Here is a 20,911-nt window from a genome sequence, read left to right on the forward strand (position 1 = left end):
TTCGCTGGGCATGGTGGTGGACACCTATAGTCGCCTACTTAGGAGGCTGGGGTGGGAAGATCACCTGAAGCAGGGAGGTGGAGGCTGCAGTGAGCTGTGATTGTGCCATTGCACTCCAGCCTGGGTGACAGAGTGAGACCCCATCTTAAAAAAAAAAGAAATAAAAACCCCAAAAACTAAAACAAAAAGTTCAATACGCATTGATGTAGCATCCACTGCATTTCTTCCTTACAACCTTCCCGTGGCATTAGCATTAAGATTCCAATGCTACAGACATGAAACAGGAAGAAAATGGAGGGATTTACTGGAAATCACCACAGCTGGCCTGTGACAGAGGGGGACTCAAGCCCAGCTCTCTTTGATTCTGAAGCCGTTTCACTTCACAGCATTCCTCAAAGTCTGTCGTGCATGCCACCGGCAGACAACAAGAAAATCTTCAGTGATATGTGGATGAAAAAGCTAAATTTAATTAGTTTTGAATTTATTTAAATTTTATATTGAATGAATGTTTACTGGAATAAATAAATAAACCATACACCAAACCAGTGATTTCATGGCTATTATTTCCTAGAAGGCAGAGAAATTTTTAAGAAGTGAGTTGGTTTAGAATGAATTATACAAAAAGATTAAATAAATACTGGTAAAGGCGTATGTGGATACTGCCAAACTGATGATGGTGAGCGAAGAGTGAAGGGGGCAGCCTGCGCCGGCTGAGGTTGCATCTGGTTAGCTAAGTTATTGCAAGTTAACCCAGGTTTGCTCTTTAGGGAAAGAGTTGATCCTGGGAGCACTGGAGAGGGAGTCCTGGGTGCTTCCCACTGAACCACACTGCCCAGGGGCCTCTCCGTGGATCACAAATGCTCTCTCTTGCATTAAACACTAACGGCTTTAAGTTTCTGGAAGCCCGAGGGATGTGAAAACAGGAGGAGGGAACAGCAGAGCCCTTCACTGTTTGCCTTGTGAGCAACCACACAGAAGGCCCCTCCGTGCATTTTTTTTTTTCTTCTGGCTCATACCAGACACACTGTTTTCAATTTTGAGTCCTGGGGAAAAATGTTTCACATTAAAAAAAACCACAAATATTGATTTTCTTTCCTTAATGTATATGTTGAACTTCCAGATCTCCTCTCCACCACCGCCCCCAGGCCTTGCCCCTGCTATAGAATGCCAAAGCTGCCCTTATTTTTTTTTTGGTGGTGGTCGGTGGGGGACCCATCTCTCTTCCTGAAAACTTACCTGTAGTGTGTTTCTACAGCTCTGCTAATGAGCGCAGAAGTGACACAGAGAAGGCGCCTGTGTTCCTCCGGGGAGCCCATAGAACTGCCATTCAGAGGTGGGGTTGAAAGGGCTGTTTCATGGGCCAGCTGCTGCCCAGCTAATGGAGCCTTGTGCCCTGAGCCCCGGACACAGCTCTGGCCGTCAGGGGAGTTGTGGCGGGGGAGTGTGCGCAGTTGGCAAGGAGACCCCAGCTCACGTTCTCCTCGTTCACCTCCAGCATGGCACGAGGACAGCACTGTGCATTTCTCAGCCCTGGTCACCATCGATGGCCCTTGTGTGACCCTGGGTGGTTTATAGGGAAATGGAACCGGTTCGTAGTTAGTTCTTTTCATTCTTTCCTTCATTTGCTCACCAGAAATCCTGTGCCAGGCATCACGCTGGGTCCCAGGGATTCACTGGTGACTGAGACAGGCAAGTCTCCTGCTCAGAGGGAGCTCATGTCCTGTGAGGGAGACAGGTAACATCTTTATTACACCATTTTGGGAAGGGAGAGGCACCACCATCGCCACACCCTGCAGCACCTCCGGAGGAGAATTTGACTTCAAAGTTGTAGCAGAAAAAGGAATCAGCAGCTTCACGTGGTTTTTGGAATCGGGGAGGGCTGTGAATCAGGCACACAGAAAATGTAAGAGGAGAAAGTCAGAAGGCGATGCTCTTAACATCCTCCTTCCCTAACACTGGTGCAAAGGCGAGTGAGGCCTGAGCTTTAGGCTTGGCTCTGCCCCTAAACTGGCTGGGTGGCTTCGGGTAAGTCAGTGAACCTCTCTGGGCCTCAGTTTCTCCATTTGACAAATGGGCCAACACACTCGGATCTGCTGACCTCACAGGTTTGTTGGGAGAGCGAAGGAGATAGAGTGATACAGTGAGTAACTGTGCCATGTCAAGGGTGGGCGGGATCATTATAATTATTGCTAAAGAGTGTGGTAGCTGTGAGTTACCTCGGGCGATTGCTGCACCCGGCAATCACTTTGTCTGTACATTTCCTTTTATTAAGGACAATTCACACAGAGTGAAGGGCATAGGTCCCAAGTCTTAGGATTCTACCTCCTGGAGCAATGACAATCCTTTAACCCCATCTCCACTTCTGTCCCCCTCTTGCCCCTCACATGGGGCAGGGAGATCAAGAACGACCATTCCCACTGCACCATGGCAAGCTGAGGCTCAGAGAGGTTAAGTCACCAGCTCCAGGTCACACAGCCAGATGGGAGCAGAAGTGGCTTTGAACCTGGACCTCTCAGGTAGCCAAGCCCATGCTCTTTCCGCTCTATCTCATGAGCTACTCGACCCAAATGCAATGAAAGGGATCGTTCCTGGTGATGTCACTTTATTTAGAAAGCTTTATCTTTGCCTTCTCTGTGCCGGGCCTGATGTAGAGTTGAATCCCCTGGCTCGCAGGTGAGGTGGGACAAGCAGGGACCCACAGCAGGAAGAGATGGGTATGGAGGAGGCACCTCCATCATGCTGCACTGAGACAGCAGCATGGCTCAGAGCCAGGCCTGGGGCTCTATCCTGGCAATAACACTTCTTAGCTGTGTTACTTCAGACAAGTTACTTCACCTCTCTGTTCTTTAACAGTAGCTGCTTTACAAAGTTGTCATGAGGATTAACTGAGAAACCACACCTAACTCCTTTGCTCCTTGAATCAACCCTAGGAGGCAGGCGCTCTTACCATCCCTAGTTTCCAGATGAGGAATCTGAGACACGAGAGGTGAAGTCACTGGCCCATGGTCACAGAGGTGGTTTGCTGGTATAGCAAACCCAGGTAACCTGGCTCCCAAGTCTGTGCTCTTAACCATGGTCTCTACTGCCCTGCCCATACCGAGTGAAGGTACATGTTAGCCCTGATTATGACCTCGAAAGATACTGCAAGGCGGAGAGTTAGCGAGAGGAAAGGATTCTGGGCAGATGGCCCTGCATGTGCGATGGCCTGGAGGCCTTCGAGGAGAATCCAGGGGTAGCCGGAGAGCAGGGTGTGTGCAGAGAGCAGGGCACAGTGAAGCTAGGGAAGGGGAAGTGCATTTAATGAGAAACTTGGGGTTGTGGGTGGGGGGAGGATTTGGGTGTGGGATGAAGGTGCAGGGCAGGGCTGGGCTCAGCCGTTAGACTCAGGTATGCCTGGGCTTGGGGTGGAGCTTCAAGGCAGTGCGGGCTCCAGCCCCTGGAGGAGCCACCCCCCACCCACCTGAGATTTCCCAAATTCCAGCTGCGGCTCTGGTTGCTTCTGCAGGCAAAGGAGCCCTTGTGGTCAGAGGGGCCTCTGGAGCCCGGGCCAGGCACTCCCGCCCTCTCAGGGCACACACACCTCCATTCAGCCCGAGCCCCGCCCCTGGGGGCCTAGGGGCCAGGGCGGGCTGCCCCCACGTCAGTCGTCAGTTGGGGGGCCACCTGACCCAGAGGCTGGGCGGGCAGCGAGGTTGATAAGACCTGGACCCCACTGGCCCCCACAACCGTGCCGGCTGCTGCCCGTGCTGCCAGAACTATGAGGGTCCTCTCTGGCACTAGCCTCGTGCTCTGCAGCCTGCTGCTGCTGCTCCAGGCCCCGTGCAGCCCCGGCCTCGCCCCCCAGTCCAGAGGTGAGGGGGCCTGTGTGAGGTGGGGGATACTGAGCGAGTGGGCCCTGACCGTCAGCACTGGGGGTTGGGTACTGATATGGCAGGGAGCAAATGGGATCCAGGATGGGGAAGGGAGCAGGGTGGCAGCAGTGGGCAGTGGGCTGGTGCAGGAGCAGACAGGGACCATGGTGCTGATAAGGGTCAGGCAGGGGTGCTCCTCAGCCCTCAGGGACCATGCATGCGGCAAGGACCTTGGTCTTCCAGGTCTCTGGGGAGCAGAAGCTACTCAGAGCTGGCTGACATCTGGAGCTGCATCAAGCCTAGGGCTGAGTCCACGGCTCTTTGATGAGAGCACACCTGGGATGCCAAGAGCTCTTTCCCTCTTTGTGGGTCCTACCAGCCTTGGGCTCCCTGGGGGCAACACCACCCCCCAGGGTTTCAGGTTTGGGCAGTGAGTCCTGGAATGCCCATTCTTCCTGTACAGATGGAGAAACTGAGGTCAGCGAGGGCCTAAGACCACACAGTGAGATAGCCCCAGAGCCTCTAGCTACTGATCTACTGCTGTACGATGTGGCCAACTCCCTTTCCCTCTCTGGGTCTCAGTTCACCCATTTGTAGCCTTAGCTCATAGAGAGCAGGGAGCCAGCTGCATGGTGATGTCTAAGGTCTCCTGAGGAACTCCGATGTCCAGAGCTCCAGTCTAGGGCACTGTGAGTTACTGTGACTTAGGGGCTGGGATGGCCCTGCATGTTTCTCCTTTCCTCTTTGGGATCGGCTCTGCTCAGTTCAGACTCCACATGGGATGAGGAGGGAAGGGCCTTTGTAGTGAGCCCTTCCTGACTGCAGGCCCAGGCCAGTGACAGTGTCACGCAGGAGCCTTATTCTCTCCACTGGATATGTGAGACTACTGAGGCTCAGAAAGGTGCAATGATCTGCCCAGGGCCCGACAGAGTGGCTGAGCCAGGATTTGAACCCAGGCCTGAACTCACTCTGACCCTGCATGCTTCCCAGCACATAGTGCTGCCTTCTTGGGTCTCTGGAGGACACTGCTCCTTGGCGGTGTGTCTTGGGGGTGCACCTGATTAGGCTGCTGAAGTGGCCACCTGGAATTCCTGCTCCTTTTCCCTGTCTTTGGCAACCCGCCAGCAGGCACTGCCAGGCTGAGGGAAACTGGTTTCACTTTGGTGATTTGCTTTGATGCTCAGATGAAAAAGGCCATGCTGACGGGCACTGCTTTGGCTCTCAAGGCTGCGCCCATGCCCGGAGGGCCCATCCTTGGTGTCCTCCTGCCCAGCTAGAAGAAATAGCTGCCCTTGTTTCTGGCAGCAAGTCTGGGCTGAAACCTAAGTGTGTTTTCAAGCACGGGATCCTTTGCCACCCCTGGAATACTCACTGCATGCCCAGCCCTCTGCTGGCTCCTCAGATCATCCTGTAAGGAAGGATTGCCAGCTCACTGCTCAGATGAGGAAACTGAGGCTCAGAGAAGTGAAGCGAATGGCCCCAGGCCAGGCTTGGCCCTCTGTGTTCCCCATGGGCTGAGCCAGGGGCCTTTAACAAGTTGCTTGCTGGTGTCTGCATGTTGACAAAAGGGTTCAGCCAGCCCAGCTGAAGTCTGCAGCCTACCGGGCCTGAGGCCTTGCACCTGGATCTAAGAAGCCACATTCTGTGTCTTCAGGCCCAGTCCCTGACCTGTGTCCCTGCTCTCTGCCTTACCCCTCCTGCCCCACTCCCAGGCCATCTCTGCCGGACGCGGCCCACGGACCTGGTGTTTGTTGTCGACAGCTCCCGCAGTGTGCGGCCTGTAGAATTTGAGAAGGTGAAGGTATTCCTGTCTCAGGTCATTGAGTCGCTGGACGTGGGGCCCAATGCCACCCGGGTGGGCATGGTCAACTATGCCAGCACTGTGAAGCAGGAGTTCTCTCTGCGGGCTCATGTTTCCAAGGCTGCCCTGCTGCAGGCTGTGCGCCGCATCCAGCCGCTGTCCACAGGCACCATGACTGGCCTGGCCATCCAGTTCGCCATCACCAAAGCCTTCAGCGACGCAGAGGGTGGTCGTCCCAGGTCCCCTGACGTCAGCAAGGTACGTGCATACCGCCCTGCTAGGATGCTGTTGTTTGGAGGCTCCCGCTCAGAGTTACGAGCTTTGCCTGCAGACACTTGAATTCCCACGATGCCCCATGAGGTGGCCATTTCACAGCTGGGGAAACAGGGTCAGAGAGGGGTGGTCATTTGACAGAGGTCACCAGCTGCAAGTGACAGAGGTGGGATATGAAGCCACCTTTACCCAACCTTTCCATCCTAGGAGCTCACAATCATTTCAGTTTAGTTGACCTTGGCTCCCCGACCAGTCTGAGCCCCTTGAAGACATTGCAGACAGGCCAGATGCTTACGGGAGGAGTGAAGGTGTGGACTCCGCCACCAGCCTGTCTGGCTTCACGCCCTGCTTCACCATCCAAGCTGCGCCACCCTGAGCAAGTGATGTCATCTCACTGGTCCTCGGTTTCCTCACCTGTAAAATGGGAGTAATGATAACACCTTCTCCACGTGCTGCTATAAGGACTGAGTTCATAAGCATAAGGCACTCAGAACGGTGCCTGGCACCACATAAGTCTCATCATGGCATTTGCTAATTTTTAATTTCATAATCCTCTGAGGGCAGGGGCTCGGAAATGGAAAGGTTGTGCGGCCACCTGCGCTGTCAGCGAGGGTTCCAGGCAGAGAGCTGAGCGTTTCCCAGGCCTTGTATCCTCACTGTCATGTTCAGGGCTCAGCACAGAACCTGAGGTTAAGCCAGGTGTCCTCTGTTCCTGCGGCACTTCCCCACCGCAGCCCTCGTTAGCACCAGCCACCACTTCCCTGCCCAGGGCCCCAGCCAAGGGGAGGTTCTCTTTCTTATCCCCCCTTCATACCCCACTCTGTAGCACGCAGTGAATAAATGAGCACGATCCTGTTCAGAGGTGGTATCCCCATTTTACAGATGGTGAAACGGAGGCATAGGGAGCTTAAGCAACTTGCTTAGCCAATAAGTGGGAAAAGTGTTCACAGAGACAGCAGCATATCATTCCAGACATTACCACCCCTCAAAGAAATGACATATGAGGCAGCCTGTCGGTCTTGAGGCCCACTGCAAGTTTCAGCATGGGGTGCTGCAGATGAAGCTGATGGCTGAGGTGGTGGAGAGGGTGAAGGAGATGGGGGTGGTGACTTGGGGTGGTGAGGTCCTCCAGCAGGTGACACAGAGGCATTGGGGAGCTGGTGCCAGACTCCAGGTGTTCAGCCTGGAGTTCGTCTGTGTGAGGACCCAACAAGGTGGACAATCTGAAAGCTGGGTTGTATAGGTAGAGTAGGGACTCGAAGAGGCAGTGGGTCTCTGGACGGCAGCTAATAAGTCACAGCTAGATTTTCAAAGCCAGGAGCCCAGGCCCCTGGAGAGGAAGAGATTGTGCAAGATCACTCCCCAGGGAGCCCAGGGTAATGACGGTAAAAATAATACTTGCTCTTTCTGACTTCTAACCACGAGTCATCTCACTCAACCTCACCACAACCCCTTTCTACAGATGAAGAAACTGAGGTGCAGGAAGGTGACCTGTAGCCTGTGGAGCTGCATTTCTAACCACGGCCTGTCTAAACTGCCTGTTATCAGGACAGGGAGTCAGGGCCTGGGGCTAAGGATGGGACTCAGGAATCAGATGCCGACCCAAGTCAGAAGCAGAGAAGCAGCAAAGGGGGGCTGGACGCCTAACCCAGACTGGGCAGAGCTGGGAGCGCCCTAGCCTCAGGGCGGGTGCAGGCAAGGGGTCACGAAGCCTAGTCTCAGAATCCACCGCCTCTCTTTCCAGGGAACAGACCAGAGGAGCCTAGTGGGAGGGGAGCGGGCAGATTCTTTCCCTCTCTGGAAGGGGCATGTATCATACTGGGGAGTGGAGGAAGAAAAGGGAGGCATCTTCCTGGGGTTGAGTGGCCCTCCCTCCGTTCCCTGGTCCAGGATCCCCGGGCTTAGAGGCACAAGGACCGCGGGACGGGAAGCGGCGGCCCCATCCCTTAGCCTCGGCTGCCATCTGGTGGCCAAAGCCCAGAACAGCACCATGTGGAGCCACTGGACCCCCGGCCCGGCCTCACGGGGGCACGAGGGGCGTGGCACGGCTCCCACAGCCGTCAGTCTGAGGATCCTGCCCTCAGCCGCCTCAGTCTGAGGGGAAGGCATGTCCCTGACCTTAGAGGCCCCAGTTTGGCGATGGGGCATCACATCCCTCCGGGCATCTCAGAGCTGCTTGCCCGAGGGAGGCGACCAGATGGGAAGCCCCTCCGCTACGTCTTTCAGTCAGAGGAAACGGGTCTCCGCTTTGGCCAGCTAGGTCCTCTTCCCCCGGGTGCCTCCTGGCTGTGCGACCCCGGCAGTACTCCCGCCTCTCCGGGCCTCAGCCTCCTCTCCTAACAGTCCCGTGGGCTTCCCGGAGCCCGCTGTCACACCGCCCCGCGTATCGTAGGTGGTCATCGTGGTGACAGACGGGAGGCCCCAGGACAGCGTGCAGGACGTGTCTGCGCGGGCCCGGGCCAGCGGCGTCGAACTGTTCGCCATCGGAGTGGGCCGCGTGGACAAGGCCACGCTGCGGCAGATCGCCAGCGAGCCGCAGGACGAGCACGTCGACTACGTGGAGAGCTACAGCGTCATCGAGAAGCTCTCCAGGAAGTTCCAGGAGGCCTTCTGCGGTGCGCTGGCAGGCGGGGGCGGGGCCACGGCAGGGCGGAGAAGGGGAGAGCTGCGGGGCGGGGCCAGGGCTGGAGGCGGGACCGAGGGCGAGGCGGGGACGGAGACGGAGTCAGCGCCGGGGCGGGGAAGGGGCGGGGGCAAGGGGCTGGGGCGGAGGCAGAGAGAGATAGACGGAGAGTGTCAATGCCCGGGCGGGGCCGGGGAAGAGCCGGGGAGGAGGCGGAGGCGGAGAGAGTCAGAGTCGGGGCGGGGCCGGGGCTAAGCGAGACGAGGCCATGGCAGGCACGGAGACTGAGAGTCAGCTTTGAGGCGGGCCAAGGCTAGGGGCGGGGCCAGGGAGGAGGAGAAGACAGAAAACTCAGAGTCGGGGGCGGGGCCACATCAGAGGGCGGGGCCTGGCTGGGGCGGTAGCCTATAAAAGGGCGGGGACTGAGTTACACGGGAACATCAGGGCGGGGTCAGGGCTAGGGACAGGGCCTAAGTGGATTGGGGGTGGAACCTGGATTAGACTGAGGTGGTGCCAGCACCAGGGGTGGGGCCGTAGCTGGGGCGAAGCCTGATAACGGAGGAGGGTCTCCAGATCCAGGTGAAGGGAGTTGGGGAGAGGCGATGTTAAGAGCCCTTTTATGGCCGGGCGCAGTGACTCACGCCTGTAGTCTCAGCACTTTGAGAGGCCAAGGCAGGCTGATCACGAGGTCAGGAGATCGAGACCATCCTGGCCAACATGGGGAAACCCCGTCTCTACTAAAAATACAAAAAATTAGCCGGGCGTGGTGGCGGACGCCTGTAGTCCCAGCTGCTCAGGAGGCTGAGGCAGGAGAATGGCGTGAATCCGGGAGGTGGAGCTTGCAATGAACCGAGATCGCACCGCTGCACTCCAGCCTGGGTGACAGAGCGAGACTCCGTTTCAAAAAAAAAAAAAAAAAAAAAGAAAGAAAAGCCCTTTTATGTGGTAGAATCCTGGCAGGGACCAAGGAGGGCCCGGAGCCCAGGAAGGAGAGCTCCCAGAAAACCTACACATGTTTCTGTGTCGTGAGTTTTGGGTGCCGGAGTTTTCTGTGATGCAGGAGAGTCTGAGGGGGCCTGGGCACTGGCAGGAGAAGGTTCAGAGCCCTTCTGGGAGGGGAGGTGTGTGGGGGGGTCTTTGGGATGTGACCTGCAGGGGCGGGGTGTCCAGTAGGACTGGATCAGGGTTAGGGCAGGGGCTTTACCCATTTGCAAAATGGATCTAGGACGAGCATGCATGTTATTCCGAGGATCCAGTGAGATAATGAAAGGTGTAACTCTCATTTTATGGTATTTAACAGATATGTGCTGTGTTCATTGTATGCTGTTCTAGGCACTTGGGTGTCTTGATACGGCAGTGAACTAAACAGACTAAAGGCCCTAACCCTTGGCCTTTACTTTTTAGTGGAACTTTTCATTCTTATCATCAGCATTATAACCTTCTTCAGGTATCTAGGCACTGGTGCAGTGATTCCAGACCTGGGCTGAGAGTCAGGGACCTGGGCCACAGTATGTTGGAGGCCTTAGTTTCCCGGAGTCTGGATGGGGCCTGGTATCCACAGTTAGGGAGGGACAACCTGTCTGTAGTGCCCAAGGCTTTGTGATTGTGAGATCTGAGCTACCTCTTGTCCCCGCAGTGGTGTCAGACCTGTGCGCCACAGGGGACCATGACTGTGAGCAGGTGTGCATCAGCTCCCCGGGTTCCTACACCTGTGCCTGCCGTGAGGGCTTCACTCTGAACAGCGATGGCAAGACCTGCAATGGTCAGTGGGGTGGACACAGGCTCGCCCTGGAGAGGGTGTGGAGGGGCGGTGATGGGGCCTCAGCAACTCCCCAGGAAACCCATTCGAGCCTCCCTGCACCTTACCTCTGAACCAATCTTCAAAGCAGACAGATGCCTTTTAGAATTAGGTATCTGCAGAAGTTCTCACCTGACTTCTGTCCCTGTTTTCAACACAATAGGTGGTGGGTTTAGTGTGGTAGAAGGACTCACATAGTCTCAAAATCAAATCCTGGTGCTACCAATTCTGAGTTGTGTGATCTCACAGCTGTTGAAGTTTCAGTTTCCAATACTGTACAGTGGGACCCGTCATCTTGGCTTTATAGAGGCAGTTCTGAGGGCACAATGGAATGATCCTCAGCACAGAGCTTGTGTGTGATGGGTACCCAGCCAGGGAACAGGATGGATGACTATGTCCCTCAGCTTCATCCCCTTGCCTTCCTGCTCTCCCCAGTCTGCAGTGGTGGTGGTGGCAGCTCGGCCACTGACCTGGTCTTCCTCATCGATGGATCCAAGAGTGTGAGGCCAGAGAACTTTGAGCTGGTTAAGAAGTTCATCAGTCAGATCGTGGATATGCTGGATGTGTCAGACAAGCTGGCCCAGGTGGGGCTGGTGCAGTACTCAAGTTCTGTGCGCCAGGAGTTCCCCCTGGGTCGCTTCCACACCAAGAAGGACATCAAGGCGGCTGTACGGAATATGTCCTACATGGAGAAGGGCACAATGACTGGGGCTGCTCTCAAGTACCTCATTGACAATTCCTTCACTGTGTCCAGTGGGGCTAGGCCTGAGGCCCAGAAGGTGGGCATTGTCTTCACTGATGGCCGGAGCCAGGACTACATTAATGATGCTGCCAAGAAGGCCAAAGACCTCGGTAGGTGTTGCCTGCCTGGACCTTGGACACCACTGATGTCCAGGGGTACACACAGGTACAGCCCAACTGTAGTTTATCTTGTTGTCTTCTGAGTTTGAATGAGTAGGATTGGTTAGTCCAATTCTCTCTTATACCAATGACAAAATTGAGGCCCCAGAAAAGTAAGATGGTCCTTTTGTAAGTGAAGCTTGGAACTTTTCCAGCCAGATATTCCCAAGAACACATCAACTGTTGGAAGGCAACTCTACTTTGGAACAAGCCCGAGTCTCAGTTTTGCAACCTATTAAATGAGGAAAAAATAACTACCAGATGGATGATTATTAAGGTTAAATGAAGCTTGCTGTACAAAGCTTCCAGTACGGGAAGTCACTATAGGGTCTGACACAGAGTAGAACCTCAGGAAATGCTGATTTCCTCATTGTCCTTGTTCCAGGCATTGTGCTTGCAATTCCAGCAGCTGCCAGCAGGAGGTGTCTGGTGTTGGTTGTCTAAGCCTTCCCCAGGAGGCTCAGCCATATGGTTGCCTGTCCCCATGTCCAGCCTTACTTCTCTTGTTCCTCCTGGCAGGCTTTAAGATGTTTGCTGTGGGTGTGGGCAATGCTGTGGAGGATGAGCTGAGGGAAATAGCCTCGGAGCCTGTGGCAGAGCACTACTTCTACACGGCTGACTTCAAGACCATCAACCAGATAGGCAAGAAGTTGCAGAAGAAGATCTGTGTGGGTGAGTGAGGCCAGGGCTGGCATTGATGGAATGTGCAGGTGGGGCACTGTGGGAGTGGAGCCATCCTGGAACTCAGCGTGGGTGGGGAAAAGCAGGGGCTGAGGTGGCACCAGGAATTGGCAGAACCAGAAGGTGGGCTGGCAAGTACAGCTTTTACTACCAGCAAACGTGTTGAATGCTTATTACGTGGCTGGCACTGTTCTCAGTGCTCTCCGGCTATTAAATCATCAGATCCTATCTGGTAAGAATGTCATTACCCCCATTTTATAGATGGGATAAACAAGGCCAAAGGGGCGGAACAACTGTTAATAGCTGGGAAAGCCAGGATTTGAACATTACTGCCTCTCTGGTCCTCCCTGGTGACCTCACCAGCTGGTTCTTAGTGGTAAGGCGTGTGGGTTTCAGAGCCAGGCATGCCTGGGCCTGTGTCTTTGCTCTGACATTGTTGGCCATGGGCAAGTTGTTTCACTTCTTGAATTCTTCACTTGTAATATGGGATTAGTGATTTCAAACCCAAAGAGCTGGGGTGAACTCACTGAGGTGACATAGAGGTCCCTAATAGTGTTCTTCATGCAGCGGGTACAGGGATGCTGTCGTAGTTCACTCTCAGGGCTCCAAGGGACCAGGAAGACATTCAGGGGTCACCCCTCCATCACTCCTAAGGGTGCTGTCTCAAGGACTATCTATGTCTTTCTGCCTCCTCAGGTGCCCTGAGCCCCTCACTCCCCCAAGACTCGTGAGTCCTGGCCCTGGGCAGTGACCGTCCCCCCTCCCCCTGGGCAATCACTCAACAGTGATTTTCTTTCTCTTTTCATCCTCCCTATTCCCTGCAGAGGAAGACCCATGTGCCTGTGAGTCCCTGGTGAAATTCCAGGCCAAAGTGGAGGGGCTGCTGCAGGCCCTGACCAGGAAACATATCCCTTCCCAGAGGTGGCTGGGGCCAGGGAGGGGTGCAGGGCAGTGTTGGGGGAGGCAGGGGCATGGTCCAAGTGTAGTTGATTGGGAAGCCTTCTCTTGGCCTGCTTTCTGCTGATGGGCTGCATTCTGGCAGAATAGGCTGAAGATAGTGCAGACCCTGTCAAAAGTGGAGACTCCTAGAGGGTAAATAGAGAAATTGAAGCAGAAACCAGGATCTAGGGACTGGACACACACCAGAGTCCTGGACATGCTCTGAAGAACATGCAGCTCGTGGACACCCCATTTCTCAGGCTCATGGTGACATGCCTGACCTCAGTACCCACTCAGAGGTGGGGCTGGGCCCCAGACAGTTCCCCTGGCTCAGCCAGGACTAGGTGGGGGACCCAGCAGGGCTAAACCTGCAACTGAGCAGGGCTGGGCACTCAGGGCTCACAGTAACTGGCTGTGTTTTTGGAAAGCACCATTCTGAGGACAGTGGATGGATAAGTTCTGGCAGAGCGGAGAACGCATGCTGTGGTGGGGTGTTGCAGGGGCCTGAGTGCAGGGCCGCACCTATCCCTGCCCTGCTCTGGCCAACCTGCTCCTCTCCTTAACTCTGAGTCCACTGGAAGCTGTGAGTAAGCGACTGGCCATCCTGGAGAATACAGTCATCTAAGGCTGCCTGTCGCCACTGTGGCCTCTCCAAGCATCCTGCGCGTGTCCCCTGTAGCTTTGCCATTTTAGTGAGGGAAGCCAGCCTGGGAGTGGGAGGGGGCGTGTCTGGGTATGCCTATTGAGAGTGTGTAACGGCGTTTGGGAGCTTGTGTGTGTATGTGTGTGTGTGTGTGTGCATGTGCACGTGTCCCTGAGGGTGGGCATGAGTGTGGAAGCCAGAATGCGAGTGTGAGGGTGATAATACAGGGGTGAGTGTGAGAGAGACTGCGTTTGCATTTTTATAATCAAAAGCTTAATATATTCCCATTTTTTTTTTTAGTTAACCCTTTCTTGACTCTGAGTGCTGTGAATTTCTTTACTGATTTCTCTATTCTCCGGTGAGAAACAATTAAATGTGATTTAACTTAAGCACTGAATGGGGCTGGAGGCAGTGTGGTTATTTGGGGACCAGGGCAAAGGATGGATGAAGATGTGGTGGGAGGCGATGGTTGGAAGGATGGTAACAGTGGTGGTGACAGTGATGACAGTGGCCACACCAAAACCAGCTGGTGTTTGTCCTGCCTTTTCAGTTACATATTCATTTACTTGACCTCATTTCACTTCCAGTAACCCCACCCAGAAAAGACTCAAATTATCCCCATTACAAATGGGAAAGCTGAGAGTCTAAATGATAAAATGACTTGCTCAGCAGTGGGTTGATTGGAGAGACAGGATTTGAATCTAGGACTGAAGAACATCAAAAGAAAAAGACGTCAGAAAAAAAGGGAAATGACACCAGATAGGACTCATTTGTTCATTCATTCATTCGTTCACTCATTCGTTCAGGTATCACGTACTTACAGGGCAGTTGGGTGGGGGATGGTGGCATATGAGACAGATGTGGTTCCTGCCCTAAGGGACTTACAGTTGAGCAGGGTGCTCATGTTACCCCCACCCCAGCTAGAGGAAAAGAGAGTGGGTTTAGGTTGTACCAGGGGTTTGTGCCTCCTCTTGATACCTGGGAGCCCACAGGATGAGTGTGTGCGTGAGATGATGGGAAGGGCTCCAGCCTGGGCCTGGGCTGCCCTAGGTGCCTCTCCACTCCCGCCCCCAACACGCCCTGTTGGAGTTGCTTGTTTCCTGTGCACAGGCGGCATCACCCCCAACCTAAAATCCCCAACACAGATGGCAGCAGCTCCACCTCAGAGACCGCATGAGAGAAAGACTCCTGGCCCTATGTTCCCTTCCTCCAGCCCTACGTGGGGTCTGCAGGTCACACCCGGAGATCTTGGCCACTTCCCCCAGGCCCCTATTGGACCTACCCCTCTGGAATCTCCATCTCTATCCTCTCAGAGGGGCAGCTTTGGTGATTTTCTGAACCTATTCTTGTTTAATGGGGCATTTTTAGTGTTACTAGTAGATTCACACTTGAGAGCATGTCTAAAAGGCTTTTACAAGAAGCTCAGACCACACCGAAAGATCTTCCTCAGAGGCAGTTCATAGAGGCAGAATAACAACACGAACAGTACCCAAGAGCCACATCAGTACAACAGCACAACTACACAAGAGCGATTTAACCGGGACACAGCCACCCTCGCCCCTGTGACCTGACTCCACCTCCTACACGGCTCACCAAGCCCTTTCTCTCTGCCTGTCCCTGGGGTAGGAGTGACTGCCCATTCTTCCTTTCTTCTGAGATTATCCACTCCCTCTCCCCACACAGGTGGGGTGGGGGAAAGGCAGCCATGTTGATACAGACTGAGAAGGCTCAGCAGTGTGTCCCCAAGGAGGAAGAGGGGGTCATTAGCGGATACCATAGCCTGGGAGCTGGTGGGCAGAAGCAACAGATGTCCCTGATGAGTGGAGACAGAGATGGGGTGGAAGCCCTGCCTGGGAACAGGACCTCGTTCTTCCCTGCCCGGCGGGTGGAGTAGTGGCAGGACCTTGTCACCAGGCTCTGAGGAAGGCAGGGACCTTCCCTGCCCGGCGGGTGGAGTAGTGGCAGGACCTTGTCACCAGGCTCTGAGGAAGGCAGGGACCAGCTTCTTGGGGTCTTTCAATCCCAAACTCTTGCCCGTAACTCATCGCAGTTCTCCCCACGGCTACTCCAGGTCCTCTTGAAATCCGTCCTCTCCATGGACTTCCTACATCCCTCTCTGCTCTAGGTTTGATTAACAGAAGGTTGTAAACGAAAACCAGCATCTCCCTCGGGCAGCCGTGGTCTACTGACAGATGGCAAGTTACTTTGTAACCTGTAATTTTGTTTTTTTGAATTTTGTATAAATAAACAGGACTAAACTAATTAGGATTGTTCTTTTCTTTCTTTCCTCAGGCCTTGGGCTATAATGGGAGTCTCTTGGCCCTGTAGTGCATTGGTTACCAGATTTCAATAAGGGGTTTGTCTTTGCAATTACAGTTCATTAACGGATTTAAAAGGGAGAGAAGATGGCACAGTCCGCTAAGGGGATTGTTTTGCATTTCTCCTCTTTTAATTACATGGTTTTCTCCTGGACCAGTGCTCTTTGAAAAAAGGGGGCGGGGGTGAAGAGTCCCAGTGCTCCATCTGTTCCAGATGTGAATGCAATTAATCCAGGAATAGACAGGAGCTGCTCAGGGCCTTCCTGATACCTTCGGCTGGGCCTGCATCCTCTTCAGAGCCGTCTGTGAGCCCGGGCGTTGGGGCGTCCTGCTACTCAACCCTGGTTGGCATCAAAGTATGTTGACAAGGGGAGGGGACTACTCTGCTCTTGGGGGCGTGGCAACTTTGGAGTATTTGAGGTCAGAATCAAGTTTGGGTCACCTATTGAGTTACCATTTTTGGATGATTATGTGCCGGGTGATATATATACACAATTTCCAATTCGCACTTCTCAGTGATCCTTTTAATAAACTTATTTCACAGATGGGGACACCAGGGCTGCCAGATGTAAAGTGTCACGTGGACAGGAAGTGGCTGGGCTGAGATTTAAACCCTGAAGTCTCTGCCTTCCAGATCAGGGCTCTTTCCAGAACACGACCTCTCTGAGGTTCAGGCTTACTATGGTGAAAGGGGGCCCTATTCCTTTCTCCACAGGTTGGGGCCATCACTGGTTAACTGGCCTTCCTGCCTTTGGGCTCTTGTTCTTTAGTCCACTCTGCACACTGATACCAGAGTGATGATCTTACCGTGCCCATCTGATCAGAACCTCTGCTCAAGAACCTTCTTTGGCTCCCTACTGCCTCCTGAATAAAATTCAAACATAGCCTGACACCTTAAGTGCTGTATGGTCTGGCTGCTGTTTACTTCCGTCTCACTTCATCTTACTGTGATCTCACAGAGGCTGCATTCTAGCAAAGTAGAACTATATGACGTTGCCATCAATACTCCCATTGTGGAGATGGAGAGACAGGCGCCGAGAGCTAAAGTCACTTGTGCCAGATAGAACTCCCAGGGCTGGAGGTCCTGAAAGGGTGGCACTTTCTAGGCTGTGAAACAGGGTGAGGACTAGGGTAAGGGGGTATAGATATCTCTCCACTTGGGTCTTGCTCACCCCATGGTGCTCCAAGAGCCCCAGGCATTGCCATGGAAGTCAGATTGAGAAGCCTCAGGTGGTTTGTTAATTCTCCAAACGCTTCCTGAGAACCTGCTGTGTGCAGGGCACAGGGCATGTGCTGACGACAGGGAGACAGTGATCAACTAGTTACTGTCCTTGATCTCAAGAGGCTTCCGGTCTATTTAATGCAACTGATGGGACTGGAACACCTGAGCAGTGATAGTAATAAAATGACAGCCTCCCTTTATTGATGGCAAATATTGCACTGGGTGCACAGTGCTGTTCTTGCTCACTGAGCAGTAACAAGTTTGGAAAGGTCAGATAGATTGTCCAAAACTGCACAGCAAGAAGCTGCTCAAACAGGATTTGAACTGAGGATTGTTGTGCTTCAGAGGCTGAACCCCGTCTTCTGCAGTGAGCTCCCCCTGCTCTGTGATTACAATGGGGGAAGGGCTAACGAGCAAGGGACAGGGTAAGACACAAATGGGGGAAGATGCCGGAAAGAGTTGGAGATGTCGAGGCCAAATGCAGTTACCAGTAATAAGCGCCAGTGTTTATTGAGCACCTACTATGTGCCAGGCACCGCTTTGGGCACTTTTCATAGACTAGACCTCGATTTGATTACTTCTCACTGTGATCCTATGAAGGACTTACTATTTATCATTCCGTTTTACAGATAAGGAAACTGAGGCATGGAGGGTTTCAGTAGATGAGGAAACTGAGGCGTGGAGGGTTTCAGTAGCATGTCAGTGTGCCCCATCTAGTGAGTGATAGAGCTGGGACTAAACAGATCTCACAGACTCCTGAGTCAGGTGGTGCTCTCAACCACAGTGCTAACTGAGCTGACATAATACAGCCGTGCATTGACAACTGAATATGATGTTAAAAAGGAATAATGGTGTAATTGCATGTGAAAGCGGGGACCAAAAGTAAATCATTCATTGATTTACTCATCCAACAGTGATTTACTGAGCACCTGCTCTGTGCCAGGCACCGGCTCAGGCCCCGGGGCCCCAGCAACGAGCAGGTTGTCTGTTTCTGCAGTCATGACCCTGCTTTCTCGCAGGAGCCTGACTACGAAGGAAGCGGCAAAGGAAGTGTGGGAGCATTGCAGACACAACCGTGCTGAGGAACAACATACAACGAAGCCGTATTTGTCACGGGGGTGGGGTGGTGGTGGGGGTGGTGCCCTGGCCTTCGCCCTGGGGGAGCCCAGTGTGAACATGGCCCAGGCCTCTGGTTTCAGACTTGATTCGGAGCTTGTGCACAGTGTGGGGTGCGGCCTGGAGTCAGACAGGTGGACATTCCTACACAGTCATGATGGCAAAGACTGGTGTGCTATTTAACAGTTCACAAGCAGGCCGGGCGCGGTGGCTCAAGCCTGTAATCCCAGCACTTTGGGAGGCCGAGACGGGCGGATCACGAGGTCAGGAGATCGAGACCATCCTGGCTAATATGGTGAAACCCCGTCTCTACTAAAAATACAAAAACTAGCCGGGCGAGGTGGCGGGCGCCTGTGGTCCCAGCTACTTGGGAGGCTGAGGCAGGAGAATGGCGTAAACCCCGGAAGGCGGAGCTTGCAGTGAGCTGAGATCCGGCCACTGCACTCAGTCCGGGCGACAGAGCGAGACTCCGCCTCAAAAAAAAAAAAAAAACAAAAAAAAACAGTTCACAAGCACGAGGTGAAGCCAGTATGGCTACCAGCCCCATTTTACAGATGACACACAGGCTTGGAGACGGGAAGAGACTCACGTGAGTCATGGCACAGTGGAACTGGGATTTGAAGCCGAGCCTGTTGGACTCCGAAGTTCACCCTTTACTGTGCCTTGGCTGATGCTTTCTGAGCCTGTTTGCCCATCTGTGAAATGGACTCCTGACACGGGGCAAAATCATCTCAGGGACTGCCTTGGACCTTGGAATTACGGATTGAAAAAATTTTTTTAAAATTTATTTATTCTTTCTTTATTTTGTCTTGTCTATAGTGAAGGTGTACAGCGGGATGTTTTCATACACGCAGTGAAATGACTGCAGTGGAATGATGTGATTTGAATGGGGCCGGAATGGCTGGCTTTGAGGCTGCTAGGGAGGAATCTGGCCACAGGATGGCACCATTGGCCCAGGAATGGGGTGACCAGGCCCTGCTGGGGGATGGGGCTCAGGCTTCGTTGCTGTGAGCTGGGCTAGTCCCTGTCACTGTGGCACCTGTCGCACTTAATCTAATCTCTTTAATCCCCTCCTTCCCAAACTCCCTCCCAAAGGCACCTGAGGGGGCGGTGACTTCTCTCATGGGGACGGTTGTGTCTTCCCCAACTGCAGCCAGCCTTGCTATCCCATCGCTCACTCTGAGATGGCCTGGAGGGGCATGTCCAGAGGCTTTGCTGAAGCAGGGGGTGGCAGCTCAGATCTGGAGCACTGGGGTACAGTGGGGGCCAGGCAGGAGCACACCAAGGAGGTATTTTCCTGTGCCCTACCCTCCCTCGTTCCTATGGGCAAATTGCTGAGTCCTTTGTCCCCAAGTCAGAATGTAAGTGTCTTCAAGCCGAAAATAGCTGCAGCCTGGTGGGGGAGGGGGATACTACAGACACCAAACAGAGGTGTCGAGGAGAGCCCAACACAGGCACCTTGGAGAGACCACGGACTCTGCCATCCAAAGCCCTGGCGTGAGTGTGCTCTGTCCCTGGTGTGCCCTGTGGCCGTGGTCATGCGACTGCAGCTCTGGGGCTCAGTTTGCTCCTCTGGGAGATGGGGAGAATGATTCCCCCTCGCCGGGGGAGACTGTGAGCCAAGGGGATGTTTGCAAAGCACAGAGCACGGGCCGGGCGCCCTCGCTGTTCAAGACAAAGCTGCACATTTGTGGCAACAGCAGCGCAGGGTCTGGGCCCAGGCTCGAGGCTCGAGGCTCAGATCACAGGTTCACACCAGGGCTTCGAGGAGGCCACCTCTCCTCCAAATTCAGAGCTGTCTTTTCTCCCTCTTGGAAAACTTACACCAGGTCAAAGCGTCTCCCTTCCCATCGCCCCTCCAGGGTGTAGAGTGTCTCATGTGGCTTCTCTCTGTCCTTCCCCTTCCTTGTGAGGTGCAAGCAGCTGCCCTGTCCGTGAGGGTGACGGGGAGTCTGCTGTCAGGGGGAGTCGGGGGATGGTCCAGGGAGTGTCTAGAGAGTGATGTGAAGGTGGGTGGTGGCGGGCATGTGGGGGTGAGGTGGGAGAGCAGCTGGGGTGGGGTGGGGGCACTCAGGGAGCACAGGGGCTTATTCAGCACAGGGCATGGGGCCTGATTATCACTGTGTGGCCAGCAAGCTGGGCCATCCATGAGGTTGGGCCAAGCTCCTGGCTCCATGCTGGGTGCCTGATTTTCAGAGATTCGGGGGAGGTTGAAGGTCCCCCCACCGATTCTTCTTGGAAACTGGAGTTCCCTCTGTGTTTCCCCAGTGCAGACTGCTGTCCTGAGGAGGCTTTCGAATGCAAAGTCCCAGCACCCTGATTTAAGGAGTCTTCAGGGGACTGTGCCCAGACCTGGGTGTGACATGTGGCTCTAAACTCAGGCCCTGAGTGACCTCAGGAAGTCTCTGCCCCTCTCTGAGCTCTGTTCCACTGATGGCACCGCTGGCTGTGTCAGGCACTCAGAAGGCGTTTTTGTCCATGTGGACTGAGCTGACACTCCAGCACCCGCTGTGGGAACTCCACCAGCCAGTGTTCGCTGAGTCGCACTTAGCCTCTCCTCAGATTGAGGCAGCTTTGCTCCCCAGGGGCTTGGTAAGGATATGTAGTGAGTGAATGGGGGAAAGCATGAACCTGCTCTCCTTGCTTCCCACAGCCCTTCCGTGGTAGTAACAGTAAATAATTTATAAGTGGTGATTTATAGTATAGTATCTACAGAGTAGATACTATTCAGGTATACATTTATATA

The 20,911-nt window shown here is 54.0% G+C and overlaps 1 protein-coding gene and 1 long non-coding RNA gene across 2 annotated transcripts; one reads left to right on the forward strand and one right to left on the reverse strand.

Moving 5' to 3' along the window:
* Positions 1-545: 545 nt before the first annotated feature.
* LOC105521312 lies at positions 546-8,531 on the reverse strand. Its single transcript, XR_001003252.1, has 4 exons — positions 7,745-8,531; positions 5,593-6,027; positions 1,237-1,560; positions 546-1,043 (listed from the first exon to the last, which is right to left on the reverse strand). It is a non-coding gene; the product is annotated as an uncharacterized LOC105521312 (long non-coding RNA).
* On the forward strand, positions 3,728-13,900 carry MATN1 (matrilin 1, cartilage matrix protein). Its single transcript, XM_011955493.1, has 8 exons — positions 3,728-3,851; positions 5,564-5,910; positions 8,318-8,540; positions 10,185-10,310; positions 10,782-11,198; positions 11,766-11,918; positions 12,752-12,832; positions 13,442-13,900. Exons 1-8 carry the CDS (start codon positions 3,758-3,760, stop codon positions 13,489-13,491), a joined length of 1,491 nt encoding a protein of 496 aa, XP_011810883.1. The 5' UTR covers positions 3,728-3,757; the 3' UTR covers positions 13,492-13,900.
* The last annotated feature ends 7,011 nt before the right edge of the window (positions 13,901-20,911 follow it).

This window comes from Colobus angolensis, unplaced genomic scaffold (genome assembly GCF_000951035.1).
Source record: "Colobus angolensis palliatus isolate OR3802 unplaced genomic scaffold, Cang.pa_1.0 Scaffold4, whole genome shotgun sequence".
Lineage (NCBI taxonomy): Eukaryota > Metazoa > Chordata > Mammalia > Primates > Cercopithecidae > Colobus > Colobus angolensis.